This window comes from Dipodomys ordii, unplaced genomic scaffold, assembly GCF_000151885.1.
Source record: "Dipodomys ordii isolate 6190 unplaced genomic scaffold, Dord_2.0 Scaffold200, whole genome shotgun sequence".
NCBI lineage: Eukaryota > Metazoa > Chordata > Mammalia > Rodentia > Heteromyidae > Dipodomys > Dipodomys ordii.
The window spans coordinates 1,629,449-1,650,966 of NW_012267416.1; the positions used below are offsets into that span (position 1 = coordinate 1,629,449).

The following is a 21,518-nucleotide window of genomic DNA, read 5'->3' on the forward strand; positions in this document are numbered from 1 at the left end:
GCCAGTGCAGATGAGAAAGAGCAGGATTTCTGTGTGCAAAGATCTGGTCAACAGCATTGTGGCAAAGCACACAAAACCAGCACCAGGCTGACAAGAGAGGGCAGGGAAGGCAGGAGAGTTTTGATTAACTCTTTTTTTTGCCAGTCCTGGGGCTTGGACTCGGCCAGTGGGTGCTGATCCTGAGCTTCTTTGTGCTTAAGGCTAGTGCTCTATCACTTGAGTCACAGCACTGTGTCTGGCTTTTTCTGAGTAGTTTATTGGCCATAAGAGTCTCATGGATGTTCCTCCCCAGGCTGGCTTCAAACAGAGATCCATCCTCAAATCTCAGTCTCCTGAGTAGCTAACATTACAGACGGGAGAGTTTGATTAACTTTTGTGTGTCATCCCCAGGAATGTGGACTTGAGACAAGGTAACCCAAGCCTTCAATGTTTGGTTACAGGAGTTATGATCCAAGCTGTGATGTCAGAAAAAAAACAGCCCATCACTGCTACACCTGGAGATAGTCTAGGTTACACTGCTCTAACAGCGTAGCCAGAGGATGCTTGCATAAGAAACCCAGGTGAACTGTGGGGACTCACCTGTGGCTTTCATTCACATTAACTATCCATGAGAATCATTACAGCCAGTGTGACCAACTTACAGCTTTTGCTTTTCTCTTAGTTACACTGATCGTGCTGTTTTCCTAAATAAATAAATACATAAATAAATAAATATCCAACAAGTTGACAAATGAGGCAGGTTCTTTTGCAAATTTGCTCTTCTCTTCTCTAGAAACTTCTTCCTCTATCTAAACCTTTGGGTGAACCTGGATGCTTGATGACTCCTGACTGTAATCCTAGCTACTCAGGAGGCTGAGATCTGAAGATCTCTGTTCAAAGTCAGCCTGGGATTCCTCAGCACCACACAAACAGAAGAAGCCAGAAGTGGCCTTGTGGCTCAAGTGGTTGAACGCTAGCCTTGAGCTGAAGAACTGAGGGACAGCATCCAGGCCCAGAGTTCAGACCCATGACTGACAAAAAAAAAAGACAAAGCGCAAGAGAGAGAAAAAGTCTTACAAAAAGAAATGAGCCAGTTATAAGGAAACTTAAAAATCTTACCTCGAGAACCTCAATATCTGAATTGACGAACGAGATATTGTAAGGGTTGGGAAGAGGAAAACCTTGCTGTAGTCTTGCTAAAATATAGAAAAAGGTGTAAGAAAATTAGGCAGGTACACAAATATTTAGAGACTCTTTAGAAAGAAAAACATCTTTTCAGTCATTTATCTTTTTATTCCTCTTGGTTCTATTTGCATTCTCTAACATGAAAATGTCAGAGAATTTTTTCTAGACGTTATTAATTCGTCTGCATTTAGTAAAAGAGTATTTGCAATTATATGCATTTGGATACCGGAAAACTCCTGTCCATTTTGCTAACATTTTGGTGTCTGTTCTGGAGAATATGTGTGTGCTGGTACTGGGGCTTGAGCTCAGGCTTGCTTGACTTTTTCCACTCAGGGCTGATGCTCTATTTGAGCCATGCCTCCAATCCTGGCCTTTTTGCTGGTGAAGTGGAAATAAGAGTATCTCAGACTTGACTGCTCCAGCTGGCAATCTTCATATCTAAACCTCCTGAGTAGAGAGGATTATAGGTGTGAGCCACCAGCTCCTAGCCTATGTAACTTTGTGTAGATTTCATCTGGGTAATTTTAAAGTTGTGAGAACGGAACTAAATGAATTTGTGTTGTCTGTTTTGGATACCTGATGTTAAAAACCTAAAGATTTTGTTAAAAATTGATACTAATATGCTCTCTTCAGGAATCTGATTACATTACTTATTTTATACATAAACTAAAGCATGAAATAATAATTTTTAAAAAGTGAAAAAAAATAAAACAAAGTCAGCCTGGGCAGACAAAGCTGACAGACTGGTCTAGAGCTGGGGGTGGTAAGTCACTAGGGTCAGTGGCCGAGCTGGAAAAGCAGAACATCAAGAGGGCATGTGTGGAGTGTGGTAGAGAAGAGGATATCAGGGAAGAAGCAGTTAAGGGATGGGTACTGGAGCAAGGAGTCCAGATTCTCTGTGGTCCAGGCAGTCTTTCTTCAAATCCCTCACCATGGTGATGCACCCATTAGCAGTCTTGGGTGACTGCATGTTTGTCTGGTGTTTCAGCCCAGTCATTTTAACTCCCAGGGCTTGGGGCTGCCTGCACGACCTCCTGGAGCCTGGTACAGGGCCTGAAACACATGGTTGCCAGCTGATGCTTTGCCAAATAGGGCTGAATGGAGACAAACCCTGAACCAAAAGTTTTGGGAAGGGCTCCATGCACGCGCTGAGTGTCCAGAGGACGCGTGGTACTGGACCTGCGTGTGGAAGGGGCCCAAGTATAGGTTCGGGTCACCTCCCCACCACTTTGGTAGAGAGAGCAGGCAGGTGTCACAGGGCAGAGGGCACTGACTGAACTCAGTTCTAAACATGAGAGTACACTCACCCAACATCTGGGGTCTTTGATAGGAAGAAACCTTGGGTCCGTGGAACAGTGCACACGGGATCACAGCGTGGGCCGCATTCCATGGCTGAGGACGCTAAGATCCCGGGGTCAAAGCAGGTCTTGGGGTCCTCAGGCTCCAGCCAAGGCGAGTGCAGAGCCCCGAACCCCGGGGTGGGGGGGCTGTGCATCGGCAGGGCTCCAGCACTAGAAGCAAAGCAGGAGGAGCTCGAATCTCTGGACCGAAGGTCGCCCAGCAGACTTGAGGCCAGGATCAGATCCTGGGGCGCGCTCGAACCGCGCCAAAATGCACCGGGCGCACTAGCGCTCAGCGTGCACCAGTCAGCGCCCAACAACCCAACTCTGGCACTTTCTCACAGCTCCTCCCGGTAGGGGAGCCGGGGAGGAGCGGGATGCACCATTGCGGCTCAGGAGGGGGGAGACCTAACGTCGGATGTCAGGGTCGCCCCCGGGTAGACTGAAACCCTTGAGGAGAAGATGGGAGGTCGACGTCTACAGGTGTGTGCCAGAAAGTCTGTAAGAGGGTGTTGCGGGCCTGGTGGCTCCACGGTGCCCGACATCGGTGTTGGCGAAGGAGACCCCCCCCACGGCGGTGACTTAGTGGTAGCGTCCGGCTCCCTGGCTGGCGAACGGGCGGAAGTGCTGCGGAGTTGGAGCGGGGCCGGGCCGCGGCCGCTTGTGCTCGCCGAGCTGCTGCCGCCGGCGCCGCCGGGCGGACGCGCGGACGGGCGCGGAGCCTGGAGCGGACGGCGCGGTGGGGCCGGCGGGGCGCGGCGGCGGGGCTGACTGTCCCCGATGAGGCGTAAGGAGAAGCGGCTTCTGCAGGCGGTGGCTCTGGTACTGGCGGCCCTGGTCTTCCTGCCCAACGTGGGGCTGTGGGCTCTGTACCGCGAGCGGCAGCCGGACGGCGTCCCGGGGAGGTCGGGAGCGGCGGCGGTCCCCGCGGTGGGACAGGTGAGTGCCTTGGGGGTGGTGGGGCTAGCGATGCTCCCACCCACCTTCCCCCCTTCTCTGGTTTTACTTCAGACCTTGGGCTCTTTCTCTCTCCATCTCCTCCTCCTCCTGTCGGTGTCCTCAGAGGCAGCCCCTGAAGAGTCTGTCCTTCTTTCCATCCCTCCCCCCCCCCTCCCCCTCCCCAACACGTCAACCCTCCCCCCCTCCCTCCCCCCCCCCCCCCCCCCCCGCCATGGGGTAAATTGAGGCTCGGAGGACAGGGATTTGTCTACTCGGCAGAGTCAGAATTAGAACCCAGGACCCTTAGTGCCCATTATGGGACTCTTATTTCTATTTTCCATACTTTACAGTTTGTCCGCCTGTCCGTTGCCCTCTTCTGTCGTCTCCTCTGGTCCAGCGTTCTCTTTCTGGGTAGTACCCTCTTTGCACATGCCGGCTTCCCCAGGGTGTGATGCTTTCTGTAGGACCGGTTCCCCCATCACTTCTGCTCCCCTCCCTCACCCCCACCTGCTGATCCTGCTGTATTTACTCAGGTCAGTCCCTTTCACGTTTTGCCATTTGCCCAGGGACCCCTGGAACTCCCTGCCCCTTTTCCCTATTCTTTCGCTGTCCTATTTCTTTCTGTCTCAGGTCCTGTGAATTCCTTGGGGAGTGAGTGCAAAGATCCTCTTGGAGCTTCCGGTCCCTTGGATGAGGTGAAAGGTGAATTTCTGGTTCTTGAGGAACTTGCCACCTTTGACCCTCCAGGAGTATAGAGGTGGCCAGGTGGAGGGATCCCCCAAAATGTCCCAGAGCACTGTCCCCTAAGGACAGAATGCCACATACCTCCCTTCTCTACTTTTTTCTGATAGGACGTGGTACTTCTTGCAGCCCAAACTGTGACAATAATTGTTTTTGCCTCTTTGAAACTCACTCATGTCTCACGTATGTGTACATGCATATGGAATAAATGACTACTTTTCTTCATGTGCATGCTCAGATCGTGGCTCTTGAACTCAGGCCCTGGGTGCTGTCCTTTAGTTGTTTTTCACTTATGGCTGGCACTCTACCACCTAATCCACAGCTCCACTTCTGGCTTTTTGGTGGTTCATTAAAGATAAGAGTCTTACAGACTTTCCTGGGTGGGCTGGCTTAAAACCAGGATTCTTAGATCTCAGCCTCCTGAGTAGCTAGGATTACAGGTGTGAGTTACCAGCTCCTGGCTTGGATTAACGTTTTCCTGCTCAATCACATCACTCTACCTCTCTCATCTCCTGGCAAATCTATGCATGCTTGAATTGCTTTGTATACTGGGACATTTCAGATTTGCTTAGGGGATTTTTGTGGTCCATGGGAAGTGGGTAATGTTCATATCAGGGTCAGAATTGACTGTTGGCTGCCCTCAAGGGAAGAAGCTGACTTTTTGAGGTTGATGGGTTTTCCTTTCTCCTCAGTGTCAGGCTGCTGCCTGGCCATTCTGGTATCTTGAGCACAGACAGTTCTTTGCCACAGGGCAGATCAATTGGAGCTTAGCAATTACTCTAGTTAATTGTTGCAAACCAACCAGAGGAGTCGGCTTGTTCTTTATGGTACATCTTAACTGTTCAGAAACTGAGGAAAGTCAGCAAGGTCTTTTCCTAAACCCTGAGTTCAAACCCTGATAACCAGCCTAGCCTTTTCCCCCTTAAATTCTGTGTCTTGTATGTTTTTCTTTCTTGAAATCTCCTTCAATTCCTATCCTGTACCAGTATCAAGGTGAAGAGGCCAGGGCTGTGTTTGGCTTTGTCATTAACTTGCTGTATGTGCTTATCATCCACCAACTCCATCTCTTGGTTCGGTTGCCAGCATTCTGTGATGTGATCAGTGAGTGGACACAGGGCTACTGCTTTTTCCTGGGGTATTGTCCCTGACAGCCTCCCTAGGTTCAGGGGTTCTATATTGGCAAAGCCCCAGGCAAAGGGGGTGTGTCCTGCCCAAGTGCAGATCCTGTGGAATAGCTGTGACCAGGTCTAAAAGAGCTCTTGACAGGCTGCCTTTGCCTAAAGAAAGCTGTCATATTTCAGTTGAGGCAGGTGCCAAAGAAGTTCTGATTTTCATTTCCTATAGACCTACATGTGTAGAAAGAAGGTCAAGGTTAACTGCCAGTTTGGCCTGAGCTTTCAAAGAAAATTACTCACATGTACAAGAAGGTATTGATTGAATAAAGCAGCCTTTGGGGCAGAAAGAGTGGAGAGCAACAGCTGGATGGATGCTCCTTGGAACTCTGACCTGCAGTGTGTGGATAGCTCATGGGGCAGTTTTAATTCTTGTTTAATTTCTTTTTCTCTGGAATAGCAGAAAGAGGAGGGGAAGTGGTGAATGGGATTGGTGTTTCAAGGCTTATCAACTGGCTGTTCTTCCTTTACAGAAAAGTTCTCCTTCCTGGGTGCAGCAGAAGAGCTCTTTTGCAATGATAGGCTTTTCTAGGTGCTATAGGATGCTGCATTCAGCTGCTGCCTTTCAGGAAGATCCTGCCAAATTTCCACACAGCCCTTTTGTGTTCTACTCTCTTTGCAGAGGCAGAGCCCTGGGCTTGGCCTTCCCAGTTACTTCCTTGTTTGAATGGCAGCTGGGCTTGAAGGAAGAGGCTGACTTTCTTCCAGTCCTCATTCCACACTATCCCTGAGCATGCATGTAACACATCAGGCTGCTGTCTGGGAAATCTGCTATCTGGAGCGCACTGAGCTGTTATGAAGGGTTGACCAGTTGGTTCTAAGCTCAGTCTGTCACTCTGGCAATTGTTGAGAACCTTCCCACAATACCTCTTCATTGATCTTCCTGGCAGAAGTAACCACAGAGGCTCTGGAGGGAAGTCTTGACAGGACTTTTGTCCTAAAGAAAATTAGGTTCCTTGTGAATTTGAGAGAAGTTTATCTGAGGGCAATATAACCACTATTTGAACAGTCCTGTTTAACTCTTTGATTCTTTCACTGAAGATTAGAAAGAGCACTTAGCTGTCATCTGCTAGAATGTAAGTCATAGAACTGCCACCCAGTTCATCCTGAGTGTGTCTGTGGAGCTGGGCAGGACATCTGATTTATAAAGAACACATAATGCTTCTAGGGTTTCTGAATTCATCTGGTCAGACAGCTGGCTTTACAGAAAGCTGCAAACCAAGCAGGAAAGCCAGCCACGATGCCATCTTTCTTTTAATTTGGGGCTTGCTCTCGTTACTAACCCTCCCTCCCCATCTGCCTAACATCTTAGCTTAATTCTAGAATGTTTCATATTTCAGGCTTGGGAACTGGTTATTAAAAGCCCACATTAGGAAACTTGATGCGGTCCCGCCCCACTTCTGAACCATAATCTCTGGTGAGAAATGACTTCATTGGATAATAGCATCTGTGGAATGGAAATTGGTGGGATAATGGAATACCAATGACTTTAATTTTCAAGTTTCAGGAGTTTTTCTCCTGTCAGAGCTGAACTTTATTCTTAGCACATGCAAAAATTAATACTTTCCTCCCCGTTTTCTCCCCCCCTTCCTTTCAGTCTTCTCATAGCAGAATTGCGCCCATCAGAAAGTTAAATGCTTGGAAATGTAGCCTGGGATGATTTCTATAATTTTCTTCATAGGGGCTGGTAGCCTTTAGATTGCTAATCATTGCCAGCTTACTGTAGTGAAATCTGATGTCACTTGGGAAGGGCTGTTGATTTAGCCAAGTAAATCTCCCTGTGTTGTTGTTTTTCTGGAGTCCCACTGATGATGATCTGTAGAGAGAGGCCTGGCTTCTTGTCTTCTTTCCTGCCCTAAACTCACTCAGTGACCTTAGGAAAGTGGTTTAACTACTCTGGGCTTGGATTACTCCTTTGTGAAGTTAGTTTAGATTCCAAAGGAGGAGAGGCAAATATGTATTAGAATGGTGCTTCCTCTCCTGTGGTCAAGACAGACATTACTAATCAATATCTCCCCTCCCGTGGCTACAGCAGACTTTACTAATTAAGTCTACTAAGCCTAGAATCAGCTGGTCTCAGACTAGTTCTCAATACTGCTGCTCAAGTGAAGTTAATGATATAGTAATTCTGGTGATGTAAGAAATAGGTATTTTTGACAAAGGGTAAACAAATGCAGTGGTGGCTAGTGAATTGTACAATTTGTGGATGGGAATGAGAAAGAAAAACAGGGAGAAGATGAGGGACAGAGGGTGACATTGTCTGAAAAGAAACGTAATCTTTACCCATCTGCATACACCTCTATACTAACAACAAATTTAAAAAAAAAAAAAAACATAGGTACTTTGCTAGGCTTTTCCATTTCTAAGGTCCTGTGGTTCTGAGTTCAGAAGCACATATTGGAAAGATCTGGACTATAGGCCTTCAAATGTACCCTCTCAGGAGGCTCTAACCTCAGAGCTTTTTCATTTTGTGCTGGCATCTCTCAGACTGTGGTCTAAAGATGTTCAGCCTTTAATCTGTTGGCTGTTGACAGATAACAGATAAGGGAATCAATAATGGAAAAGCAAAGGCCTATTGAAAAGATAACCATCTAGCAGCAATTAGGTAACCATTTAATTATTCCTTGTCCACCGTCAGCTGTTATATTGAGATGGCATCCAGAATGTCATCATTGTGTAAAGAAATACCTTGAGGTGAACTTGGCAGCTGGAAGTGTGTCCTGTAGCAGCTAATTGCCCCTGACGATGTTTGGGTTGTGTGTGTGTCTTCTGTATTTTGCGTATATCTAACCCTCTGCATCTTATACTGGATCAGAGTCAGAAAGGGAAAGACTTGAATGAGACTATTGCTTCTCCAACAGCCACAATGGCATGGGGAATTGGATGTAGCCTGTGTAGCATGTACAATGGAATGGAGAAAGGATGTAGCCTGTTGGAGTTCCTGTGGCCAAGAAGTGCATCATGACCTCAGTAGGTGGAGATGTCTTGACACAGTGTGTTCTTTAAGTACATAGCACATGGTGTGGCACTTGGAAAACTGGATTTTTGCTGAGTGAGTGTTAAAGTGGGAGGGAGGCGCTTGAGAAGTCACTGGTCCATTATGGAAACTGAGGCAGCAAAAGGGACATCACATTCTGGAGTTCTCACAGGAGGAATGCCGACATGAACGCAGTGCTCTCTAAGTCCTCTGTTCTGCTGCAAAGACTTTCTTCCCTCCATATACTAGATCAATGTCTACTGTTATTTCCCTTGTGAGTCAAATTATCATGCCACATTTTTGGAAGCTAGTACTTAATGACACCAGTTGTCTTCTGGAGCCTCCCCCCAACACAACACACACACACACATGTGTGTGGTGTGTGCTCGTGTGTGTGTGTGTGTGCATGTGTGCGTGCGTGCGTGCGTGCGCGCGTGTGTGCACTAGTCCTGGAACTTATACAGGGCTTGGGTGCTGTCCCTGAGCTGTTTTGGCTTAAGGCCAATGCTCTATCATATGAGCCACATCTCTGTTTCCCATGGGGTCCCATGCTCATTGGTACTTAATTGGACATCAGCGTTTTATGGACTTTTCTGCATGGGCTGGCTTTGAACCATGATCCTTAGATATTAGTGGATCCATTTTTGTAAATATTCTTTCCAACCTTTTTACTTATTATTTTTGGTGGTACTGAGGTTTGAATTCAGTGCCATGCATTTGCTCATTTGCTTGCTTGGCCAGGCTCTACCACTTCATCCATGCCTCCAGCTTGCAGTCTCTTTCTGTCTCTGTCTCTGTCTGTCTCTGTCTTTCTCTCTGTCTCTGTCTCTGGCTGGTTATTTGTTTAGATAAGGGCTCATGAATGCCCTTGCTAGCCTTAAACTGTGATCCTGTGATCCTCCTGTTCTCCTGAGTTCCTAGGATTATAGGCACTAGGTTTGTAATCTATGTATCTATCTATATTTGGTCATATTGAGGATTAAACTTGGGGCTTTGCCCTTGCTAGGTAGGCACTTAGCACTTACTTCATGCCTCTAGCCTTGTTTTGTGTTGGTTATTCTCAAGGTAGGATCTCCTTTTATGCCTGGCTTGTGATCCTGCTGCTTCTTTATGTCACTGGGAAGGATAGACAGGTGCTTTGCCACCATGTCCAGCCATTATGCTTCTCCCATAGCTGGGATATCAAGTCATTGGTTGAGATGAAGTCTCTCAAACTGAGGCTGTCCTCAGACTCTGATCCTTCAGTCTTTACCTCCTCAGTAGCTAGGATTACAGGCCTGAATCACCATGCCAGGATTTATTTTTAAAGTAAGGAAAAGTAGAATAACCTGAAGGGGTTCAATAGGAAAATAGAGAAACTAAAAGCATGTGTTCCAGCCAAGCATTGGTGGTACATGCCTGTAATCCTAGCTACTCAGGAGGCTGAGATCTGAGGATCACGGTTAAAAGCCAGCCCAGGCAGGAAAAGTCCATGAGACTCTTATCTCCAATAAACCACTCAGAAAAACAGAAGTGGTGCTGTGGCTCAAGTGGTAGAGAGTTAGCCTTGAGCTGAAGAGCTGAGGGACAGCACCAGGCCCAGAGTTCAAGCCCCATGACCGACAAAAAAATCCCCCAACAAAACAATAACAACAACAACAAACACATGTGCCATGTGGCACTGTGGCTGCTATGCATGGAAAATAGGGCCACCTCACTATCAGGTGCAAGTAATGATTTGAGCCAGGCAGGCTTAAATGAGTAAGAAGGCACACGGGCTTCCTGGAACTCTAGTTGGCTTCAGGTATGGTATGATCTAGAGGTTTGTGGTACTGTCAGGGCATGGGCTTCTTCTGAGTTCTCTTGGTTCTGAGTTTATCTTAGACTGAGCACTCTGTACTCCCCCTACCCCTCATCACCTTGGTAGTAAAATATAATGCTTTCTTATATCCATACCCAGACCCTAGAGGAGAGAATCTATCTCAGTTGCCTCTGTAGAAAAGACAAGAAATGTCTTTTCCTATTATCTTAGCATGATCTGTTTAAATCTTATCAGTCCATTTTGGATCTGATATATTCATCTTGATGAGATTCATTCACAATCACTAGTCGGAAAGATGAGCTGTGCTGGGTGACTTATCCTACCTTAGAGCTGGGTGGGGGGCGTTGGGCTACCCGGGTCATATGGAAAGAGCATTTACACAGAGAAGAAGCTGGCTGTTCCTGTTGTGGCGGTGGGAAAGACACTTGAGAAGAGGCTGACATGTCCCCGCCTCAGATCCCTGCTGACATTGTGGGGACTAGACCCCTTTGCCACTCTAGCCCTGTCCTTGTGGAGCACTGACCCTGCATCCTGTAGATCAGCACTCTCTGACACCCCTGGGCTGAGATGCCAATGGCATGGGCCTCAGTTTCTCATTGGGGAGAGCTTGGGTGTTAGGATTGCCAGCCTTGTTGCCTCTAGATGAGTAGTTGAAAGCTGTCTTCATTGAGAATAATCTTGTCAGTTCTGTGGCTGCCTTCCTGTCCCTGCCCTGAGAGCTGCCCCTTTCTCATAAGCACGCAAAGTCAGCTCACTGGAAATCTCTTGAGCTGAAAAAGAACTTCTGTCTCTTCAGCTTCCACTTTTTTTCCCCCCCTGCCTGGCCCTAGTAGCTGGAGGAGGCAGAGTGTTCATACTTTGGAAGCTAGAGGAAGCTAAACAATTCCGCTTGCTGTGGGTGGGTGGGTGTGTATTTATGCATGTGTAGCTGGCTCTCCATGTGGCTCTCTTTCTCACTCTTTTATCTTTCCATGCTTCCTGTTTGCTGCCCTCTGCTGAATGGAGATAGGAGAAGGAAAGGGGAAGCAAAAAGCAGGCCGGTTTTCTTTGGTTTTTGAGAGAAGTTGGAGCTGTGAATGCTGAATTTTCTTCAGCTTTCTTAGATCATGGAAGCCACAACATAAAACTAGGAAGGGTTGTAATGAGGAGGATATATGTGGTAATAACTGTGGCTGCCATTTATTTAGCAGGACTCAGCCCATCACATCTCTTCTTAAATATTTACAGGTATAAGCAGGTGGGAAGGGAGGAGGGGAGCTGAAGCACACAGAGATACTTGTATTGGATCTAGGATGTGTAGCCTTTTGTGGTGGACTTGGTTGTTTGAGTCTCTGATCCAACACAGACCCTCAGTCAAGAGGACAGACTTATCTCCCCACTTGCTCTCCCCTTCCTTCCCCTGCAGCGATCTGCTGTAGGAGTGAGGATGTCTGAGCAGAGGAGAGACTTATCCAATGACTGAATGTTTGTTTTAGTTGCCTGTGAGGTCACTTGGAGACCCTGTGAGCTTATAGTGGATCTTTGTCCCACCCTTTTCTGTCCTTGTACTTGGAGTTAGCCTGGGGACTATGTCTTTAGGTCTTTAGCTTTGACCTTCACTGCTTGATTAACATCCTTGGAGTTTGTGGGGTGGGGCAAGTCACTTGACCTCTGTGCTTGGATTTCTTGATCTGTATATGGAGAATAATGTGAACCATTAGGGGGTTTCTCTGGAGGATTAAATGAGTCACAGAGCAAAACCCTGAGCATAACGTTGGTTACAGACTCCATTGTTACCTACAGAACCATCAGTGGGGTGGCAGTGCTGCTGTGCCTGGCTGGCCCAAGGTGGGTGCCCCTTGGTGGAAGATGAGTTTTCTGAGGTTACGCTTGGCCAGGCTCAGGGCTGGGAATGGTGGAGCACAGGCACAATCTGATTTTTGTTATAGTGAGGAGGTTGTGCACGTCGAGGCTTCTATGCATTCCTCATCCTGATTCTTTGGCACTTGAAGCAATCTCTGGGGTTCCTTTCTGCTTCCTAGCTAGGGGAGAACCCACACCCTCAGCATTCTAGACTCAGCTCAAAGCCTGCCACCTGCAGTCAATATGCTTGCTTACTCTAGCCTCAGGAGTTGCTCACTGTTTTAGTTTTCCTGAGCCTCCATTTTTCTCAGCTGCCTAATTTGATCAGAGGCCCTTTCAGAGGCTGTTTGAAGGAGTACTGACCTCTGGTGATCCAGAGTCCCACATATGATTCTGTCATGCAGCTCAGAAGGATTTCTGATCTTCCCAGATGCCACTTCTGTTTTTCTTTTTCTTTTCTTTTTACCAGTACTGGGACTTGATCTCAGGGCCTGGGAGCTTTGTGCCTTACCTTTTTTGCTCAAGGCTAGCTTTCTACCATTTGATTCACAGCTCTACTCCTAGCTTTTTGGTGGTTCAGTGGAGATAAGAGTCTCACAGACTTTCTTGCCTGAGCTGACTTTTTACCCATGATCTTCAGATCTCAGCCTCTTAAGTATCTAGGCTTTACAAGGGTGAGCCACAGGCCCCTGGCTTAGAAACTTCTTCTTGACCATAGGAACTTACCTCCGTTTTTATCCCTCTCATTTTTTTGTGGCATCTTTGCTGAATACCAGGGATAGGAGGGAAGGAAAAAAGAGCAATTGGTGCTCATAACTGTTGGAGCTGACTGGGCAGGAAGCCCGGTTTTGAGGAATGCTTCTTTCTGAGCTTCAGGGTGCTTCAGAAGCTCCAGGGAGCCTATTAAGGATGGAGCCTACATCCTTGGAGTGTGGTGAGGGCCCGTGCGGAGTAGGCCAAGGATCCCATCTTTCAATCCAGCAGAGAACCTCTTCTTTGTGCTGTATCCCCAGAGACAGACCTCTACTTTCCCGGGGCCCGCTCTGTTGTCCCCAGATGCCTAGGAGTGCTGCTTCTGAGCTGCTGCTCCTGGGGAGAGTGCCTTTGTCTGCAGCTCCCAGCCTTGCTGGTGAGCACCCAAAGGGCTCTGTGGTACCTGGAAGCAGTGGCCCTGGGTCAGATGTCACAGACATGTCAGGGCTGTGGGCCCCTCTGGTTTAGGCGGTGCATTTCTAAGTCCCTCTACTGTGGGCTGTGTGGACTGGCAGAGCTCCTGAGCTTGTTTTCCCATACCACCTATCATGTCACCCTTCTAGGGTAGGTCTGTGCCTTCCTGTTGTGGCCTTGTAAGCGGAGAATGGCCCTCCTGGAAAGGGTAGCAAGCTGGCAAGAACAGGACAATAGAGGAGAATTGTGAGCCATCTCGGTTCGATTCCCAAGCCCAGTCCTGCCACTTGCTAGGTCCATGCCTGACCAAATTTGTTCTCCCCAAATGAGCAGTTAACCTTTGACTTCCAAGTGTCCTGATAATGGTGAAATTAAGTTAAAATGGTGGTGGTGGTGCTGAGAGGTGAAGTAATGCACCCAGGGCCACAAAGCTAGGAAGCAATGGGGTTAGGATCCAGCTCAGCTGAGATGCTTGTGTGCATCAGTGTGGGGGCAGCTCCCAGGAGGCTGGCCTTGGATGGATGTCTGTGGGAACTGCCTGTCCTCCCCCTGGGATTCAGGGAGGCTGCTGGACGAGGAGATCATTGCAGAGAACTCAGGGCCCCCAGGTCTTGGTTTCTGTTTGCTCCAGAAAACTTCCAGTGCTAGGGCTTGTCCCACGTGCTGCGTGGCAAACCAGCCAGGTTTGCCAGGGTTATATGTCCACGTGGGCCTCCTCTGTGGGGGTACAGATGGTGTCTTGGGAAGTGGGTTTCGAGCACAATGGTGGTGGGCTTTCTGGAGGAAAGAGGGTTTCTTAAATAAAGAGAACAGGTTGGGAACATCTGGAAGGGGGCAAGTGAAAGTGACTTCCTGTTGTTTTGGGGTATTGTGTGTTCTCAACTGAAAAACGGTGCCTTTTTGCTAGTTTCCTCCTGAGTGTTGATCTAAGTCAGCTGTTGACAGTGAAAATATGTATGTGTGTCCATGTCTTTTTTATTTGTGAAATAATCAGTTTCTAAATTCGCCATGTAACTTTACCAAAAAGTTTATGATTCTCATCTTGGAGCAGATTCTGTTCTTGGTTGGTAATTTGGCTGGCTGGTTATTTTCTTAATGATATTTTATTAGGAGCTGTTTTCTTTAGAGATCTGTTATTAGTTCATTTGATCTTCATATTAAAAATGAAAGTCCCACATGCAACTTCTTACACTAGTTGCAAACCAGTGGCTTTTCGGTTAGTTATAACCTAGAGATAAGTTTAATGTGACTTAACCTCTGCTGACCTTTACTGATTGAATGTCTTTATTTATTCAATTTTTATATTGGTACTGGGCTTGCAAATCAGGGCCTGGTGCTGTCCCTTAGCGTTTTCTATCAGAGCTGATAACTGTTATCACTTGAGCCACAGCTCTGCTTCTGGCTTTTTGGTGGTTAATTGGAGGTAAGAGTCTCAAGGACTTTCCTGCCTGGGCTGGCTTTCAACATTGATCTTCAGATCTCAGCTCCTGAGTAGCTATGATTACAGGCTTGAGGCACTAGTTGGATGTCTTTTGTGTATGTGTGCCAGTTCTGGCCTTGACCTCAGGGCCTAGATGCTGTCCCTGAGCTTTTTTGCTCAAGACTAGCACTCTACCTCTTGAGCCACAGCTCCACTTCTGTCCTTTTTGGTGATTATTTGGAGATAAGAATCCCATGAACTTTCTTGCAAACCAGGCTGGCTTTGAACCCTGATGCTCAGATCTCAATTGCCTGAGTTACTAAGACAACAGGTGTAAGCCACTGGTACCCATCTGGATGTCTCTATTTTTAAATGTTAGTAAATTGCCAGTAGCATAACATTAGATGAGTTTATATATTTTTAGGACATAATCTTCTTGCTTTTAGGGAAAAGTCAGAAAGCTGAGCAGATTCTAGTATCCTAAAAAATGCTGGACCTGCATAGCAGCTGCTCCTCTACTGCATTGAGGCCTAAGCTCTCCCGATAGTCACATTACCAGCTCTCCCCCCCTTCCCCCCCCCCCCCCCCCGCTCCCACGCATGCTTTGTGGTTCTAAACCTGAACCTGAGTGTTTTACCTTTCAGGAAGCCAGCTAGCAGTGGGACACATTTGAGTTTAGAGCTCTACTTCATTACCTACAAACTTCCAGTTTGTTTTCTGTGAGGCAGGTTGATAGGGCTTATGGGCCCCTTGTTATGGTCTTCCCAGCTTTGAAAACTGAGACTCAAATTGCTGAGTGCCATACAGTCACAAAGCCAGCGCAATGAGATGGAGCCTTCTGACTCAAAGATCAATACACTTTCCAGAGGAGGAAGTGATTGCGTGGAAAAATAAATATATTGTCCTTGGCCACTAAACTGACTTGCTCAAGTTTATATTCTGATATCTGCTGAAATGCAGAATCCGTTTCCCTTACTCTGATCTCTCTGACTCTAGGCTTCTGAGTCTGAAGACTTCTCTGTATCACACATCTTGTTCCAAGCATGTTGAGACTCTTGTGGCCTTATTAGCAATTATGTGGGTAACAGAGTTGACTTTGTTCTCTGCTTTGTACTTCCTGGCATGTCAGAAAACTCCAGAATGTTCATTCCTGTGATTGGGGGAGTGTTAAGATCCAAGAGAATGAGAGAAAACAGCTTTTCAAGCAGAGATGGTTCTTCTTACCTTCTTGTCTGAGGGAGCCTCAGTGGCACCCCAAATGTTGGTGAAAAAGTAAGACCTCAGCTGGGCATACCCATTGACCCCAAGCCTGTAATCCTAGCTCCTTGGGAGGCCGAGATAGGAGGAACATGGTTAGAAGCCAGCCTAGGTAGGAAAGTCGATGAAAATTCTCATCTTCAATTAACTAGCAAAAAGTGGGAAGTGATAGAGTTCAAGTGATAGAGCACGACCAGCCTTGAGGGAAAAACAAAAGCTAAGGTCTACGCCAAGTACTGGCATGCAAAAAGAAAAGAAAAGAGAGTGCTTGTGTGCAGCAATCTGGGTCCCCAGAGCTCACTGGTGAGGTCAGCTTAAAAACCATAGGTGTCTGAGAACAGAGCCCTTGGCTAAGGTGGATGGCTGTAGCCCTGTGACTTTCAAGGCCCTTTCCTTATAGGGACCGTAAGCCCCTGTCACACCAGTAGGCCTGTGGCATGAGATGTGGCAACAGTCCTGAGGGTTGGTTGTCTTTAGTTCTGGCTCGGTGGCAGTGGCATTGATGACATTCATTTATTTAGTGCTGGTATTGGGGCTTGAACTCGGGGCTATGAACTCTTGCTTGTCTTTTCCCCTCAAGGCTTGAGCTATACCTCTACTTCTGGCCTTTTCTGGTTAATTGGAGATAACAGTCTCACAGACTCTTTTTTTTTTTTTTTTTGCCCTGGCAGGCCTCAATCTGTGATCCTCAGATGTCAGCCTCCTGAGTAGTTGGGATTATAGGTGTGAGCCATCAACACTTTGCTAGCACTTTGTGGTCATTTAATGATTGAGTCTCTGGGGGCCTTAGGAACTTTCCAGGCCTTCCCAGGAACAAGGTGGAGAATCCCTCCCCCTCCCTGGCAGGCTTGTGACATTCAGGCTGTACATTTGGTTGCTCTGTTTGACTGAGTTCAGGAGGCCAGGCATTTAACTTCCCTGGATCCTCTGTTTCCTGGCCTGTAAAGTAGAGCTTTACCTGTCTAGCATGTGAGTTGAGTACAGCTAAAAAGGGGCTTGTCAGAGCCAGTAGCCGGTGACTCATGCCTGTAATCCTAGTTACTCAGGAGGCTGAGATCTGAGGATCGTGGTTCAAAATCTGGGAGACTCTTCTCTCCAGTGAACCTCCAAGAAAAGCCAGACATAGAGCTGTAGCTCATGTGATAGAGCGCTAGCCTTGAACACAAAAGCTCAGGGCCAGCACCCAGGCAGGCCCCTGTGTTAAAGCCCCAGGACTACCATAGGAAAAGAGGGCAGGGTGGGTCTTGTCCATTTTTTGACCCATACCTCTTTCTGCCTGCCTTTCCTTGGGACAGTTATCAGGCGCTATCTGGGAAGAGTGTCTTCCAGAGGTATGGTGCCATGGATCTGGGTGCTCCTGCCTGTTTCTCCCTCCCCCATCCCATCTCCATCTGCTTTCTGCTTTACCCTGGCAGTGGGCGCGACAGCTGACTGCTCCCGCCACCAAGGCCCTGCCAGGGAACAATGGGCCACATTAAGAAGGGCTGCCAGGTGCCATGTCAGAGGTATTAAAGGGACATTTGATTCCTTTTAACCTGAATCGTCAGGCTTTATACTCTTTCACTCTGCAGCAGTTAAAGAGCAGGAAAACCGGGGTATGGATTTCTTCCCCCTGGGCTTGTGGGGTTCTCTTTGTGGTATAAGTGTGTTTCTTTCACCTCAACCCTGCTCTGAACCCTCTCCTCTCTCTGTGTGTATTGGTATCACTCCTCACATCCCCCTCTTTCCAAGTTGGTGTTTGGCTCTGTGTGTGTGCGTTTGTGCGTGTGTGTGTGTGTGTGTGTCTGTGTGTGTAGTGGTTACAAGTCACCATTCTGGAACCCACAATTGTGCACACTCTCTGTCCCTCCCTCCCTCTCTCCCTTTCTCCCAGTCCTGGGGCTTGAACACAGGGCCTGGGCACCATCCTTGAGCTTTTTGTTTAAGACTAGCACTCTACCACTTGAGCCACAGCATCACTTCTGGCTTTTTCTGTTGATGTGATATTGAGGAATCAAATCCAGGGCTTCATGTATGCTAAGGAAGCACTCTACCACAAGGCCACATTCCCAGCCCTGTCTTAATCTCTCTTAACCTTTTCCCTGCCAGATGGGCAGTCATCTTTGACTTGAATACACCCCAGTGGTGAGGAGCTCACTGTTTAGCTTAGCAGGGTTTAAGTAATCTGCTGTGGCCCATGGTGACTTAGAGGGTCTTCATGATTTCTGTTTCCTTTCATATCTTTCCTGGCAGGTAGAATTCATCTCTGTCTTTTGGAAATGCTTATAGAACTTAATTTGTACAGTACTTAATTTGTACAGTTGTAATGTTGAAGGAGCCTTTGGCTGGGGAGAGAGGATCCTTAAGCTCTATCCTCTGAATCTTACACTTCTGTCTCTGGAAGCTCTACTTCCAAATTTAACCAGTGTGTCATCTGTGATCTATTAGTTCAGAGCCTAATTTAGGTTTTGTAGATAATACAGTCTCCAGTATAGCCACTCGCTTCTGCCACTGTTGTATGTATATAGCCATACACAGTACATTCATCACCTGAATATGTTGTGTTTCATTAAAGCTTTATTTGCAAAAACAGACTGGTCTGATTTCTTCCTAATGGAAAAAATCCTGCATTGTGAGGTGGGGGCCCTCCTGGACTGTTTGACTCTGGCAGATCCTTGACCTGGCAGAGCCTCAGTTTCATTATCTGTATGTTGTATGAGTTGGGAGAGTGAGTTCTAATGTTCCTGCTTCAGCCTGTGACTCTCAGTGATGCCTGAGTTCCCTACTGAGTCTGGCCCAAACCTTGATTCTGACTCCACCCATTTCCCTCCTCCTAGCCTATCCTAGCTTTCCTGGATCCCAGCTCAAGCCTCCCAACTCTTCTCACCTCTGCTGGAATCTGTCCATTCTTAACACCCAGCCAGAGAATGCATTTATGAGTAAAATCAGAGGCTCCTTTCTCTTTTCTAAAATTCATTAGTGCCTTGCAGCTACTGCTCAAGTTCAAGCTCCTGCCTTGTTTGGCCCCTGCATACTCCTCCAGCCTCATTTTGTGTGTTTTGGTTGTGTTCACCATCAGACTACAGCCTCGCTCCTCCCTTAGGTCTTTGCTCCGAGAACGAATGAATGCTCTTCCTAACAATTTTGACTTGGTTCTCTTCACCTTTGAGGTCTCGGCTCTAGTATGTCACCTCAGATAGCCATTGTTCTTGTTGTTGTTGCTTTGTTTGTTTTTTGTGTGCTCATTCTGGGGCCTGAACTCAGAGCCTGGGTGCTGACCTTGAACTGTTTTGCTCAAGGCTGGTACTCTTCCACTTGAGCTACAGCTCCTCTGCTGGCTCTTTTGGTGGTTTATTGAAGATAAGAGTCTCACAGACTTTTCCTGCCTGGGTTGGCTTCAATTTGTGATCCCTTAGATAGCAGCCTCCTGAGAAACTAGGATTACAGAAATGAGCCACCGGCACCTGGTTTGATAGGCATCTCTTAGAGCTGGCATCTGGAAATTCCCTTATCACTCCGCAGCATATCTGTGAATGATCCATATAGCGAGTTAGCACTGACTAGAATCACCTTGCCGGTTGGTTTACATGTTTGTTTTTCTGCTTCGGTAGGTTGTAAGCACCATAAGATTCGAGACCTCATCTGTCTTATGTACTGCTTCTTCCATAGCAAAGACAAGCATATTGTAGCACTCAGTATCTTGACTGACTGCTGTGTTCCTGCTGAGATTCCTTGTGTGTGTGTGTGTGTGTGTGTGTGTATCCTGGTATTGGGGCTTGAACTCAGGGCCTAGGCACTGTCCCTTAGCATTTTTTTTGTCAGTTGTGGGACTTGAACTCTGGGCCTAGGTATTGTCCCTTAGCTCTTCAGCTCAAGGCATGCACTCTACCACTTGAGTCACAGTGCCACTTCCAGTTTTCTGGTGGGTAATTGGAGATGAGAGTCTTACGGACTTTCCTGCCCAGGCCGTCTTTGAACCTTGATCCTCAGTTCTCAACCTCCTGAGTAGCTAGGATTGCAGGTGTGAGCTACCAGCGCCTGACTACCTTTGGCATTTCTTGCTCAAGACTGTGAATCTACCATTTGAGCCATACTCTACTTCTGGCTTTTTGGTGGTTAATTGGAGGTAAGATTCTGATGGATTTGTCTTCCCTATCTGGCTTCAAATCTCATCTTGGGATCTCAGTATATTGAATAACTACAGTTATAGTCTTGATCCATGGATGCCTGGCCATCCAGGACTCTTGTCTGTTGCTGTTCCCTTGTATGTCATTTGGAAGTCATTCTGCTCTTGGTGCATTTTCCTTCAGAAGGCTGCTTTCTTGTGCTCGCATCTCCTCTGGTGAGATCAGAGGCCTCAGAAGGATGAGCTTCCTGGAGGAGCAGCTGGTTCTTGGCCTGAACTTTGATTGGAGACTTCCTTTTACAACTGTCCATTAGCATCAATCTGTCCATCGCCTTGGCCTACATGGCTTTGTGGGTGGTGTCTCCGAGTGAGGATCTGTCTAGTTCTCTCCCTTCAGGTGGTCTTTTAAAACCATTTTTTTTTTCGGTCATGGGACTTGAACTCTGGGCTTGGGTGCTATCCCTGCACTCTTCAGCTCAAGGCGAGCTCTCTACTGCTTGAGCCACAGCACCACTTCCAGTTTTCTAGTGGTTACTTGGAGATAAGAGTCTCATGGACTTTTCTGCCTGGGCTGGCTTTGAACCGTGATCCTCAGATCTCTTGGCCTCCTGAGTAGCTAGGATTACAGGCATGAGCCACCAGCGCCTGGCTTAAAACCATTTTTTACTACTATAATTTAAAGATGAAGCACTACATAATTCATGTGGTCTTTTTAAGCACAAAAGAGTCTCTTTGGAGTTAGATTTTGTTCTTGGAAATGTGGACCTCTTTTTACTGTGTTGGGGGGAAGGTGTTTGCTGTAGCTGGGGTGAATATCCTGTGGTTCCAGAGGTAGGTCTCTTCTCTTAAGGGGAAAAGCTGAAGCCCAGTGATTCAGTCTTTCCTTAGGTCCACAGCTCCCATGAAGGGGTAAACGGAGTCACCGATGAAATTGCTTCATCAAATAAGAGCTGTTAAGCTGGGCACCAGTGGCCCACACCTGTAATCCTAGTTATTCAGGAGGCTGAGATCTGAGGATCACAGTTCAAAGCCTGCCCAGGCAGCAATGTCCAGTTAACCACCGAAAAGTCAGAAGTAGAAGTGTGGCTCAAGTGGTAGAGAGCAAGACTTGAGTGAAAAAGCTAAGGGATAGCTCCTAGGCCCTGAGTACATGCCCCAGTACCAACACACACACACACACACACACACACACACACACACACGCACACACCAAACCTACACACACACACAGACACACACACACACACACACACACACACCAAACCTGATAAAATTCTAAGCCTCATTCCTCAGAATATGGCCTGATTTGGAAATAGGGTGATTGTAGTTATATAGTTAGGAGGGCATTCCTGCTGGAATAGATTGGAGCCTTAATCCTATACTACTTTGCCGGAAAGACTAGCCCTGCAGACATAGGCAGAGATTGGGGTTATGCTGCCATCAGCCAAAGCACACTGAGGGATCCCAGAGGCAGGGATAACTGTCTTAATCTCTTCTAGCTCCTTCTGTTCCTTTTCTAATTCTTAGAAAAGATCCTCCCTTCCTTGAAGGATTAACAAATCTCACTGCCTATATGTGTTCTTTAACTAAAGC

General features: G+C 47.2%; 1 protein-coding gene across 1 annotated transcript in view; it reads left to right on the top strand.

The window, feature by feature from the left end:
• The first annotated feature begins 3,135 nt into the window (after window positions 1–3,135).
• The window catches only part of Galnt10 (polypeptide N-acetylgalactosaminyltransferase 10), a 240,169-nt gene continuing 221,786 nt past the window's right edge, over window positions 3,136–21,518 (top strand). The window contains exon 1 of the mRNA XM_013034912.1: window positions 3,136–3,443. Coding sequence (XP_012890366.1) covers window positions 3,285–3,443 — 159 coding nt within the window. The 5' untranslated portion in view covers window positions 3,136–3,284. The remainder of the gene's footprint in view (window positions 3,444–21,518) is intronic.